Consider the following 13,315-nt stretch of genomic DNA (forward strand, 5'->3'; position numbering starts at 1 on the left):
CAGTTGCAATAAAAAAATACATGACGTACTATTGGAATATATCTGAGACAGACTCGTATGTAACTTCATAGGGTGTGTTCTGAAGTCAGACCGTAAACCTTTAAATCAATTTCCTGACATTTGATTGGATCCTAAAGTTCTCGTCTATGAAAATAAAACTTATTTTATCATTTAGCAGAATAAAAAATTAAGATCCAGAACTCTAAATCAAAGTTAGAAAGCTCTAAAATAGTGTATACTCTCTATATAACTTTTGTTATGAGAATTTACTACTATTATATAGCTGTAAGCTGTAAAGCTTTGTTACTCAAGAGGGTTACCATCTAGAGAAAGCTAACAAAGCACCATTTCCCTCCACTGTATGTTCTAGTAATAGCTATATATCTTACTTTAGTAAGTGCTTGTGTAATGATTTAGGCTCAAACTTGAAGTGAATTAGGAATATAATTTTATCTCATAATAGGATTGTTCTGTATTTTTATACAATGTATAATAGTGTCATGTATAATGTTTTAATAATTAAAATAGACTATTTAACTATAATAAGATTATATTCTTTAAATCACTTTTTGCTGAGCACTGAAATATGATACAATAAAATCCATTCTTAGTTTTTCTTTTTGTTTTTTTAGTGGAAGATGTTCAAGTCTCTTGTTATAGGATACTGGCCAGTTTATATGCTCTGGGAACCAGCAAGAGTATCTACGTGGAGCGGTAAGGAGGAGAACTTTCAAAGCGGATTCATAAAACACCTGATGTTTGGAGAATTTACTATTCACTTCAATTAAGGGTTTTTAAAAAATTGTATCCTGCCAGACAGATCTTCATGGAGCCCTCAGGAAAGCTAACATTATATAAACAAATTATATAAAACAATCTCATATCATTAGCCATCAAAATTTCAAACAATGCATTATATAAATAATAACTGGAGAGAAGAGCTGAAAAACCTGTAAGGCAGATTCAGGGGTATAATTGTCCATTCTTGCTCATATCCCACAAAAGGTCTCCTGGAATTTAGTTCTATCTAATTTTCTGAAGATAAAACTCAAGTTAGCTTGTTGATCTGTTTTGAAGTTCTCAGTTGGCATTCTCTAGGAGCAATCATATCAACCAACCTTCACTTGGTTAATGGCAGTCCTAGCTCTGACTGCTACATGAGGATTCCAGCTGGTGCCATTATTCATTTGCAGATGGCTAAAGCAATGGAAGAACAGAACAAGGTGAAAAATTTGTAGGGAAAATTTGGTTTTACTTTATAAAATATGGAAATAAAAATCAGCATGTATGAGCACAGCTGTGGAAATGCTTAAAGTACACAAAGACCCTGTTCACACAGTGTGTCAAGTCTATGTTAAACTGACCTGGTTGTGTTCTGAATATCTTTGTTCCAGATATTATCGATCAGACTGCCATACTGCAATTCAAATCACTCTACAGTGAAACCATCTTCTGCCGTCCACATGATGGGACCATGCAGTTCTCTTTTTTTGTTTCCTCCACCATTAGGCACATAGGAGCATTATGCATACGCACACAATATATGTATGTGCTCAGGCGCACAGGTGTATGCGCATAGGTAAAAACATGTGGTTATGCGGTTATGTGCATATCGCTAAGTAGTAAAAAAAAAAATGGCAACCGTAAACTGGATGTCTGAGGCTCCTTTTGCTCTGGGACAGCCTTCAGACATCCGGAAGTTGATTAGTATTGCAGCAGAACTATCCAGACGGAAAAAACTATGAGGTGAAACCGGACAACTCAAAAAATACCACAAAGGAGCAAGTAACAAAATAATCCAATTTGGAGAATGATTGGAGGGGGACTACAACAATTGACTACTGGGGGGCAGATGTTGCTGTCTGATCAGCCACTTTTAATCCAGTAGGAAACAGCAGCAACAACTGATTAAACTGTGCATCTGAACAGGCCCAAAGTGAACTTTTGGAATCTCTCTGTTGTTATTAGATGTTAAGAAAAATAATAAAAATACTGATATTTTCCTTTGTTTTATTTTATCTATTTATGTATTTTACATGTCTAATGTTTATGCAATAGTCCAGTACTATTTTATGCTCATCTATATTCAGTGAGGTTTTCTGTTACTGTTACTAGTTACAATAATCTAATTAAAGTGTGTGGTTTACAGTAATACTGAAAATAGGATGATTCTAGGCTTGCCAGTTCCCAGGTCTGGGTGGAGGATCCCCCATTTTTTTCAGACTCCTGCCTGCCACCAGCCAGCTGGCTGGTGGGGGAAGGCCTGCCCCAGCAGTCACCATGTGCATTCAAACCTCGACAGGTGCAAAAAAGGCTTGCAACTGTTTGTGTTTCTGAATGTATGTGTGCCTTTAAATCTTGTCAAGAGGAATGCTGTGGGGGGAGGGGGCAGGGCAAGCAGACAGAGCCATGATGCTCTCAATCCCTCTGTTTAGAGGAAACCTCCATCCTCTAGGCTGTTCTTTCATTTCCTATTAATCTGAAGAAGTTGGTTGAAATACAGCAGATGGTTATATTTAGCAATGTGAATAAATTGCCCCAGTGAGATCACAGAAGTGTGTGTTTGCTAACTGTGTTTATTTTGTCTGCTTTGTGAGAATGTGTGTGTTCACTTTCATTTAGTGGAAGTTTAGCTGCTGGAGGACAAGGAAATGAAAACTATATTCAGGGTAACTGCACTGCTGTATTTTTATTTATTTTAAGAAATGGGAAAGTCTCCTGACTCTACCCCTGGTCTCCCAGCTCCATCCCAAAGTCCCCAGATATTTTCTGAGTTGGACCTGGCAATCCTAGATGATTGTAAGCTAGCTTTCAGTCAAGAGATGGTATATAAGTAATTACAGGACTTTTTAAATTTTCAGGCAGCGCTCAGCTTTAGGTGAATGTTTAGCTGCTTTTGCTGGTGCCTTTCCTGTGGCGTTTTTGGAAACTCATCTGAACAAACATAACACTTATTCTATTTACAACACCAAGTCTGCAAAAGACAGAGCAGGTATACTGAATGCTTCCATAAATAAATACCTTGAAATTTTTTTGTATATATTCTGGAACTTATACATATAATTTTTATTATGTGATTCTTCTCAATGTAAGTGAATACTATTTACTATTAGTTTAATTCCAAGGACATTAAAAATGTTCTAAAGTCAGATCTTAAATAGATAAAATTGGGCTGGACAACGATGACAGGAATTCCCCAGTGAGATTAAAAGGCTTACTTCTAGGTAACATGCTTAAGAGTCACATGCAATTGTTATTTATAGACCAATTTTATCACAAAATGTAATAAATCCCCCCCCCCCAATTTTTTTTTCCCTTTCACAGCTTTGCATCCCATGGGTGGGTAACCTCATAAGAACATAAGAGAAGCCAATGGCCCATGCAGTCCAACACTCTGTGCCACACAGTGGCCAAAAAATCCAGGAGGTCCATCAGTGGGGCCAGGAAACTAGAAGCCCTCCCACTGTGCCCCCCCCCCAGCACCAAGAATACAGAACATCACTGCCCCAGACAGAGAGTTCCAACAATATGCTGTGGCGAATAGCCACTGATGGACCTCTGCTTCATATATTTATCCAGTCCCCTCTTGAAGCTGTCTGTGCTGGCAGCTGTCACCACCTCCTGTGGCAGTGAATTCCATGTGTTAATCACCCTTTGGATGAAGAAGTACTTCCTTTTATCAGTTCTAACCTGACTGCTCAGCAATTTCATTGAATGTTCATGAGTTCTCGTATTATGAGAAAGGGAGAAAAGTACTTCTTTCTCTACCTCCTCTGTCCCATGCTTAATCTTGTAAACCTCTATCATGTCACCCTGCAGCTGATGTTTCTCCGAGCTAAAGAGCCCCAAGCGTTTTAACCTTTCTTCAAAGGGAAAGTGTTCCAACCCTTTAATCATTCTAGTTGCCCTTTTCTGCACATTTCCCAATGCTCTAGTAGCTATTTTGAGGTGCCGTGACCAGAATTGTACACGGTATTCCAAACGAGGCTGCACCATCGATTTATACAGGGGCATTATGATATTGGCTGATTTGTTTTCAATTTCCTTCCTAATAATTCCCAGCATGGTGTTGGCCTTTTTATTGCAGTTGAATACTGTCTCGACATTTTCAGTGAGTTATCTACCACGACCTCAAGATCTCTCTCTTGGTCAGTTCATACCCCATCAGCTTGTAGTTATAGCTGGGATTTTTGGCCCCAATGTGCATTACTTTGCACTTGGCCACATTGAACCTTATCTGCCACGTTGATGCTCACTCGACAGATCCCTTTGGAGTGCCTCACAATCTTCTCTGGTTCTCACCACCCTGAACAATTTAGTGTCATCTGCAAACAGCCATTTCATTGCTTACTCCCAACTCCAAATCATTAATGAACAAGTTAAAAAGCATCAGACCTAGTACTGAACCCTGCGGTAACCCACGGCTTACCACTCTCCACTGGGAAAATTACCCATTTATATTCACTCTCTGTTTCATATTAATTAGCCAGATTTTGATCCACAAGAGAACCTGTCCTTTTACCCCATGACTTGTGAGCTTACTAAGGAGTCTTTGTTTACTTTGACTTACTGGAAGTCAAAATAAACAACATCTATTGGGTCTGCTTTGTCCACATGTTTGCTCACCCCTTCAAAGAACTCTAACAGATTAGTGAGACAAGATCTTCCCTTACAGAACCCATCTGAGTCTTCCTCAATAACTTTTGTTCATCAGTGTGCCTACTAATTCTCTCTTTGATAACGGTTTCCATCAACTTTCCCGGTATTGAAGTCAGACTGACTGGCCTGTAATTTCCCGGATCTCCTCTGGAACCCTTTTTAAAGATGGGGATGGCATTTGCTACCTTCCAGTCCTCAGGAACGGAGGCAGATTTCAATGAAAGATTACATATTTTTGTCAGGAGATCCACAAGTTCACCTTTGAGTTCGTTCAGAACTCTTGGATGTATGTCATCCAGGCCTGGTGATTGATCAGTTTTTAATTTGTCTATCATTCATAGGACCTCCTCTCTCATCAACTCAATCTGACTCAGATCTTTCAACACCCCTCCCAAAATTAGTGGTTCTGGAGTGGGCAAACAATTTTCATCTTCCACAGTGAAGACGGAGGCAAAAAATGCATTCAGCTTTTCAGCCATTTCCCTATCCTCCTTCAGTAGTCCTTTTACCCCTTGGTCATCCAAAGGCCCCACTGCCTCCCTGGCTGGTTTCCTGCTTCTAATGTATTTGAAGAAATTTTTATTGTTGGTCTTTATGTTTTTTGCAATATGCTCCTCATAGTCGCTTTTTGCCTGCCTGATCACAGACTCGCATTTGATTTGCCACAGCCTGTGTTTCCTTTTATTAACCTCACTTGGACTAGCTTTCCACCACTTAAAGGAATCCTTCTTACCTTTTGCAGCTTCCATTATTTGGTTTGTAACCACATAGGCTTTTTTCTATACTTATTTGTGCCTTTCCTGACTTGTGGTATATATTTTATCTGAGCTTCTAGGATTATAGTTTTATATAGCCTCCAAGCTTCCCCAAGGGTTTTGACTCAGTTTACCTTTCCTTTCAGTTTTCTCTTCACATGCCTTATAATCTCAGAGAATTTACCCCTTTTAAAGTTAAAAGTGATTGTGTTGGTCTTATGGGGCAACTCCCTATTTATACAAATGGTGAAATCAACAACATTATGATCACTGCTCCCAAGTGTTGTGGTCACTTTTACATTTCTCACCAGGTCTTGGGCATTACTTAGGACCAAGTCCAGGATTGCCCCATCCCTGGTAGGTTCTGTGACCATCTGCTCCATAGCACAGTCATTGAGAGTGTCTAAAAACTCAATCTCTTTCTCCCAACTGGAACACATATTGACCCAATCAATGTGCGAATAGTTAAAGTCACCTATTATGACACAGTTTTTATGGTTAGCCGCTATCTTTAATTCTTTCATCATTTTATAATCATCCTCTATCTTTTGATCCGGTGGGTGATAACAAACTTCCAGAGTTAAACTTCCTTTTGGGGCCACCATTTTGACCCAAAGGATTTCTAGAAGTGAATTTAATTCTCTTACCTTCTCAATTGTACTGGACTGTATACCCTCTCTGACATACAAAGTCACCCATCTCTAACCCTTTCCTCCCTATCCTTCTGATATAATTTATATTCAGGAATCACCATGTCCCACTGATTCTCCTCATTCCAACCAAGTTTCTGAAATACCCACAATATTTTCCCCCAATACCCCCAAAAGCTGAATGCAATACCCCCAATTTTCCCCAGCATTCCAACTCCCCAATGTTATCTCAGACACTTCTAGCATTTGTATTTAAACATCTGTAATTTCCCAGGCAAGTTAGGCCTGCAACCTTCCTCCTGCTGCCTCAAGATTTTGGCAGGCGGTCCATACCGTTTGTCACCATCTCAGTGGACAACTCTAATCTGGTAGAAGAGTAACAGCTAACCTGTCATCTCTTTGAAATGAGTCATCCCAAAACAGAGACATTTCATCTCCTGTCAGCTCTCGCCCAAGATTTAGTTTAAAAACTACTCTGCCGCCTTTTTGATTTTAAGCACCAGCAGCCTGGTTCCTTCTGGGGACAACTGGAGACCATCTCTTTTGTACAGCTCCTGCTTGTTCCAAAAAACATCCCAGTGCCTAACAAACTTGAACTGTTCCTCCCTACGCCATTGTCTCATCCATGCATTGAAACTCCTAATTTGTGCCTGTCTCTCCAGTCCTGCACATGGAACAGGTAGCACTTTTGAGAAGGCTACCTTGGAAGTCCTGGTCTCGAGTCTCTTGCCTAGCAGCCTAAAGTTTTCCTCCAGGACCTCACAACTGCATTTCCCCACGTAGTTGGTGCCAACATGTACCATGACCACTGGCTCTCCTCAGCACTGTCTTATCAGTCTATCTACAACATACGTAATGTCTGCTACCTTCGCACCAGGCAGGCAAGTCACCATACAGTCAGTATGCGGTTTTGCCATCCAGGTATCTACTTGTCTAAGGATCAAAACTCCAACTACCAAGACCTGCCCTCCCTCCCTGCCCATGGATGGTTCCTTGGCGTGAAAGGATACCTGCTCACCAACTGAAGAAGAGGTCCCTTCTGAAGGTGCATTCCCCTTATCCTGGTGCCCTGTTCCCTCTTGACCCTCATGCTCCCTGGCAGCAGCAGGGCTACCATGTTCAGAGTGGGACACATCTAATAAGTCCCTAAGAGTCTTCTCCAAGTACCTAACTGACTGTCTCTGCTTCTCCAGGTCAGCCACCTTGGCCTCAAGGGTGCGAACTCATTCCCTGTAGACCAGGAGCTCCTTGAACCGAGCATACACCCAAGACTTGAACCGAGCATACACCCAAGACTTCTGTCCAGTGGGCAGATAGTCATACATGTGACACTCAGTGCAAAACACTGGAAAGCCCCCACCCACCTGCTGGCATTCTACCTCCATAATAGCTTTTTAAATATGAAATCCTCCCTTTAAGTCCTTTTGTATTTATGTGGCTCTCCTTGTGGAAAGTCTACTTACCTTATTGGGAACACAAAGAGGCTAGGGCCCCCACTTCCTGATCCTTCTGGCTACTTACAGAGCCCCCAGGCTAAGAGCCACAGGTCAAGAGCCCTTTAGCTCTTGCCTCTGGCAAGGTGCAGCCCCAGACAACACAGACACTCCCAATCAGCAACAGTCACTTGCTGCAGTCACCTACAGCCCACTCAAAACAAACAAACAGCAGTTCCCCCGCAACCACACAAACTCAGACTCTCTCCTCTCACAGTTTCTCAGCTGATTCCCCCCAGATGTTAAGAAAAAGCAGAAAGAAGAGGCAAATACTCACCATTTCAGCAGCACACCTTTCCTGCTCTCTCTCAGAGAGGGAGATTTCACTACAAATGTGTGTCAGAGGCTTTATTATTCTTCAATCACTTATGACTTAGAATATGTAATTTCATCTTGGTTCTGCCATTTTCAAATAGCTTTCATTTCAAATAGCACCACAGTGTTGCATTTTCAAGATATGTCCTAATATTGATTATGGTATGATAAATGTATACTTAATGCTAACTGAAATAAAAAAATTGTAGAGCTAATCAAGTTTCATAAATGTTTGCAACCTTATGAGAAACTTTGAAAATACAAAAATATATGCAAAGGGATTTCTGGACTTCTAAAAATACAAATTTTATAGGAGTATACACAATTTTATATAAGATATAAAATTTATAGCAGTAGGCAGGAAGATAGTGCATTTGTTTTACTTCTGTTTTTAAAGCCAGGCATTTATGCTCCATCTATGCACAGCAATAGGTTTTAAAAATACTCTCTAAATATCTAGCAGGGTATAAATTGTGGTATAGCAAGAAAATTAACAAAAAGAGGCTTCTAGTTCTGCAGTTGTTTTTGGGGCCACCATTTCGACCCAAAGCATTTCTAGAAGCTGTCAGGGGAATTAAAAGGGGTTAGTTTAATACAGAGCTTTTTTTATCAGGAACACAGTTCTGGTTGGCTTCGTGTCAGGGGGTGTGGCCTAATATGTGAATACATTCCTGCTGGACTTTTTCTACAAAAAAGCCCTGGTTTAATATGTATCAGCATGTGACCCTATTTGCAGCCATGAGGTTGAAAAACAAACAAATATAAGCAATGCTATTTCATGTGTTCAAAAAAGCATAACTGGAGAGTAACAGCCAACTGCTAGATGAAACACTCCAAAAGTTTTGGTTTTTTATTGACCTTTTGCATCCTTTGCAATGGTAGGTTGCTCATAGGAAGTCATGAATAAAAGTAATCGAATATAAAAAAAATTAGTACTACACTAGTGGTATGTCAAAATATTTATTGCTATTAATAGTAATATAATTCTCTCTAGGCCTCAATTTACCAAACAGTGTAGAAGAGCTTTGCTCAAACATTCCTTCTCTGGAGAAACTGATGGAAGAAATAGTGGAATTAGCTGAATCTGGCATCCGCTATACCCAAATGCCTCATGTAATGGAAGTAGTTTTGCCCATGCTGTGTAGCTACATGTCACATTGGTGGGAACATGGGCCAGAAAACAACCTTGACAAGAGTGAAATGTGCTGCACAGCTTTGACTTCAGAGCATATGAATACCCTTCTGGGAAATATATTGAAAATCATACATAATAACCTTGGCATTGATGAAGGAGCCTGGATGAAGAGATTAGCAGGTAAAATATAAAAAAATAAGTATGCATTACTTGATCCTTTAGTTCTGGGATTTCTGTTTTGAATGCTTGGGTATTCAGCTGAAATAGAACTCCATTTATATAGAAGCAGAAATAAGAATAGAGTTATTTTAGCATCAGCATTCTAGTTGGTTTAATCAATGGCAATGGACAGAGTCAGAAAGACAGATACTCTGGTATTCTAGATTATATTTTTAGTAGGAGCGGGGACAGGTGAGAATGGCAAGAAGTGCTGGAATCCTGAATGTGAGTGGAGATAAACTGGGTGCAATCAGTTTACATACACATCAACAATTACCTGAAACTGCTAGTAACAGAAGAGTTTTTGAAGAGTGGGAAGCACTCTTGTAGGAAAATAATGGCTTTGATTATAACTTCACAAATTAGTAATGTATAATATTAATGGTTTCCATACATAGTGTTTTCCCAGCCTATCATCAGCAAAGTAAAGCCCCAGCTGTTGAAAACCCATTTTCTGCCACTGATGGAGAAACTGAAGAAAAAAGCAGCAATGGTTATATCTGATGAGGAACACTTAAGAGCAGAAGGTAGAGGAGACATGTCTGAGGCAGAACTCTTAATCCTAGATGAGTTCACTACTCTAGCAAGGGATCTTTATGCCTTCTACCCATTGCTGATAAGATTTGTGGATTACAACAGGTATGTAGAGTGCTGGACAAGAATAGAACTTCAATGCATGTTGAATTATGTGCTTACAAGGCATAATGTTATCTGCAACAATGATTGTACATGTACAGATTCTCACCCTATATCTGAAATGAGGAACACAAGGAGCAATTTCTCTTACTCATACTTAACCAAAATAGGATGGGATATATTAGAGAGCTGTGGCTGCTATCCTATCATAAGAGAAGAGATCATCTGCTGTGTCTTGAACGTGGGTATTTTAAAGGAATCTAAAGTTGGACAGAATGATTTTTCATGCAAATAGCAGAAATGTAATTTGGCAGGATTCCTGCTGTTTAACAGCATTTTTACAAAGTACCTCAGTGGGATACAAAAGGAGAAAAACAATACTTCGGTGTTTGAGTTTCTATGAGGAAAACCATATAGCACATGCAAATACTTGTACGGGACCCCCAATAACTATTTTTAAATGAATAGAAGTTTTAGGAGATGTTTTTTTTTTTAACCTAACCATTTTCCCAATCCAAAATACCACAAGGTCTCTTCGTCTTGTGGTGATCCTAGCTGATGTTTGTGAAAGCAAAAGGATCTGGAACTCTGGGGATGGGTGACAGTTTTCTCTGTGTATGAAATCAGCTGTTGTGGAAAAGGCTAAGCACTTCCACCACCCACTACTGCTAAGAACATAAGAGAAACCATGTTGGATCAGGCCAATGGCCCATCCGGTCCAACACTGTGTCACACAGTGGCCAATATATGTGTGTGTGTATATATATATCAAAGATTTCAGGTTTTCACGGCTGGTAACATCATTAGGGTTTGTAGAGTCTTTCGGAAAGTGCACTCAATGCACAGTGCACTCAATGAGTGCACTCAATGCACAGCAGCCAAGAAGGTCTGAGCGCCTGCTCCGGCTGCAACGCCACTGAGGATGTTCTCCACAGCTGAGAACGAAACGTCTGGAAGGAAAACTTTCTCCAGTAGAACACGGCACTTGATCCTGAAAGACTCTACAAACCCTAATGTGTGTGTGTGTGTGTGTGTGTGTATATATATATATATATACACACACACACACACACATATACACATACGCACACACATATATATATATACTTAGCCACTGATGGACCTCTGCTCCATATTTTTATCCAATCCCCTCTTAAAGCTGGTTATGCTCCTCTCAAAATTCCCTTTCCTGAACCTGTTGGTCATTTTTGTATAACGTCATTGGGATTTTTTTTTAACTTGGTTTTTCCTTGTGAGGTCTCAGTGACCATTTGGGGGGTGGAGTGGGATGATGAGCAACCTGCAACCAACATTGCTGAGGAAACCTCAGTTACTGTCAGTGTGGTGGAGGGTGAAAAGAAGCAGACTAAAAAAGTTCAAAGATAGGGAGAGAACAAAGATGGAGATAGGAGGAGCAGAAAAGGTAAAAGGGAAAGCTGAGGATGGGCTTAGGGAGGCAGAAAAAGGGAAGGAGGAGAGAGATACATCAAAAGGTAGGTGAGTGGGTAGTTATGTAGGTGAGTAATGGAAAGAAGGAGAGTTGCTTCAGATACTGAGGGAGAGGCAAAGAGGAAAAGCAAGAGGGAAGAGAAGGCGAGGGAAATGCAGTTTCCTTCCTTGTGAATCCTTGCTGGTCTTCTGCTTGTAAACTTAATAAACATCTCATTTATTTAATTTCAGAGCAAAGTGGCTAAAAGAACCCAACCCTGAGGCTGAAGATTTGTTTCGTATGGTTGCTGAAGTATTCATTTACTGGTCAAAATCCCATGTAAGTTCACTATTTTTCTTTTTATTATCATAGCTATCAAATTACCTGTCATTATGATGTGTGATATGATGTGGGGAAAGGGTTCTTTGTATAGCAGCATACAAATAAGGGGGGCGGGGAATGAGGCATGAACACATGCACCACAGGCAAGTATCAGTCTGATATGGCTCACTTTCCAGTTCAAGTGCAAATCCTCACTAAAATATCCAGTGCAGTGAAGCCACCTTCCTTTTGCTATGTATTACTCCAAGCCTAACTCTCTCCACTTAGTTCCATGTACTATAAACTTCAGAGTTAGGCATATAAACTCCTGTGTGTACAAGCTGATAGAAGCTTGTAGGGTCCATCAAGCTGAAATATAGAGTCTGAGAGAGGCTGATTAAAAAGAAATGTTATTTATTTATTTATTTTGTTCAATTTTTAGCTTGCCCTTCCCGTAGAACAGGCTCAGGGTGGGTTACATCTTAAAAACAATCAACAGCTAATGATTCTGCATAACTGTTGTTTGGGGAGAGGTAAAGATCTCCTTCTCCTGAATCTCAAATTCTGCACAGGTTGCAAGTTCATAGACAATGAAACAGCACTGGCATGACACAAGACCCAACAGTCACAGTCATTACTGTACCAACACAAGTATTTGGCAAGGTACCTGTAAAGCTGTGTCTAGAGGCAATAAGCGCTTGGGATCAAGCTGAAGGAAGAAAACCCCAAAAACTCCAAGAGGGAAAATGGGGTGGGGGACATCACTGCTGGTTTTGGAAGTGACATATTGATGCTCAAGGAGTTTTCAAATCTTTGTGGTAAAAACATGGAAATTTGGCCATTCATAGGGTATTATGACATCAGTTCCTGATTCAAACCCAGAAGTGACATCAGGGTCCTTTGGCTTTTAGCCCATGCCTTCATATAAGCCAGCAAATGAATCCAGGACTGGCCCAAGATGTAATTTGTTTTGTTGTTTATTGATTTATGTATGCAGTGTTCCTGTTTTTTTCTGTTGTAAGCTGCTTTTGGCCCCTTCAGTGAGAAGAGCACAGTATTAATGTTTTGCACTATTTCCTTAGAAAACTCTTGACTGCCCCCTACTGTATTGCAGGGATTGCCATTAGAGCTGAGTTGGGGATTTGATCTTTGGAAGCTAAAGCGTGGGTTGCAATCTTTGGATACCGGTTAAAATCTCTTCTGACCCTCCCTGCAGACAGTCTCTTATCTGTACTACAAAGAGACTCATTTGTTAACCCTTGGTTTGAATTTGTAAATGTAAACTTCGGGCTTTGGGATTGCATAATGCTTTTTTGTTGACTTTGTCTTATTCCAAAGCTGGATCCCTGATGAAAAAAATGTTTCAGTGGGACTTAAATAGCACTATTTTCCGTGCTCGTCGTGTGTGCTCTCCTGCTTTCTTTGGCTTTACATACTCCAAGTCCTATTGTCCCTTTATAGATTTTCTGACCATCCCAGCTTACAGAAGAGCCTTCTTTTTAGCCAGGTTTAATGTGCTCTCTACTGCTCTTCTTAGTGGGCTCTACATGAGAAAGCCCTATTCTGAGAGATTATGTGGTTGTGAATCTGGCTATGTTGAAACTATAGAACACGTGTTTTTTGTAAGCCAGAGGTATAACTACTTAAGAAAATAGTTTAGCGACTCATTTTCGATATTTATCTGCCTGTGGCAAATAAGCTCC

At 40.2% G+C, this 13,315-nt stretch overlaps 1 protein-coding gene across 4 annotated transcripts in view; it reads left to right on the plus strand.

The window, feature by feature from the left end:
* RYR2 (ryanodine receptor 2) overlaps positions 1-13,315 on the plus strand; it is a 757,628-nt gene that overhangs the window by 580,291 nt on the left and 164,022 nt on the right. For all 4 annotated transcript variants that reach the window (XM_060243352.1, XM_060243324.1, XM_060243334.1 and 1 more), the window contains 5 exons: positions 633-714; positions 2,862-2,992; positions 8,867-9,187; positions 9,625-9,865; positions 11,543-11,630. In XM_060243352.1, the coding sequence (XP_060099335.1) occupies positions 633-714; positions 2,862-2,992; positions 8,867-9,187; positions 9,625-9,865; positions 11,543-11,630 (863 nt within the window). The remainder of the gene's footprint in view (positions 1-632; positions 715-2,861; positions 2,993-8,866; positions 9,188-9,624; positions 9,866-11,542; positions 11,631-13,315) is intronic.

This window comes from Heteronotia binoei, chromosome 1 (assembly GCF_032191835.1).
Source record: "Heteronotia binoei isolate CCM8104 ecotype False Entrance Well chromosome 1, APGP_CSIRO_Hbin_v1, whole genome shotgun sequence".
NCBI lineage: Eukaryota > Metazoa > Chordata > Lepidosauria > Squamata > Gekkonidae > Heteronotia > Heteronotia binoei.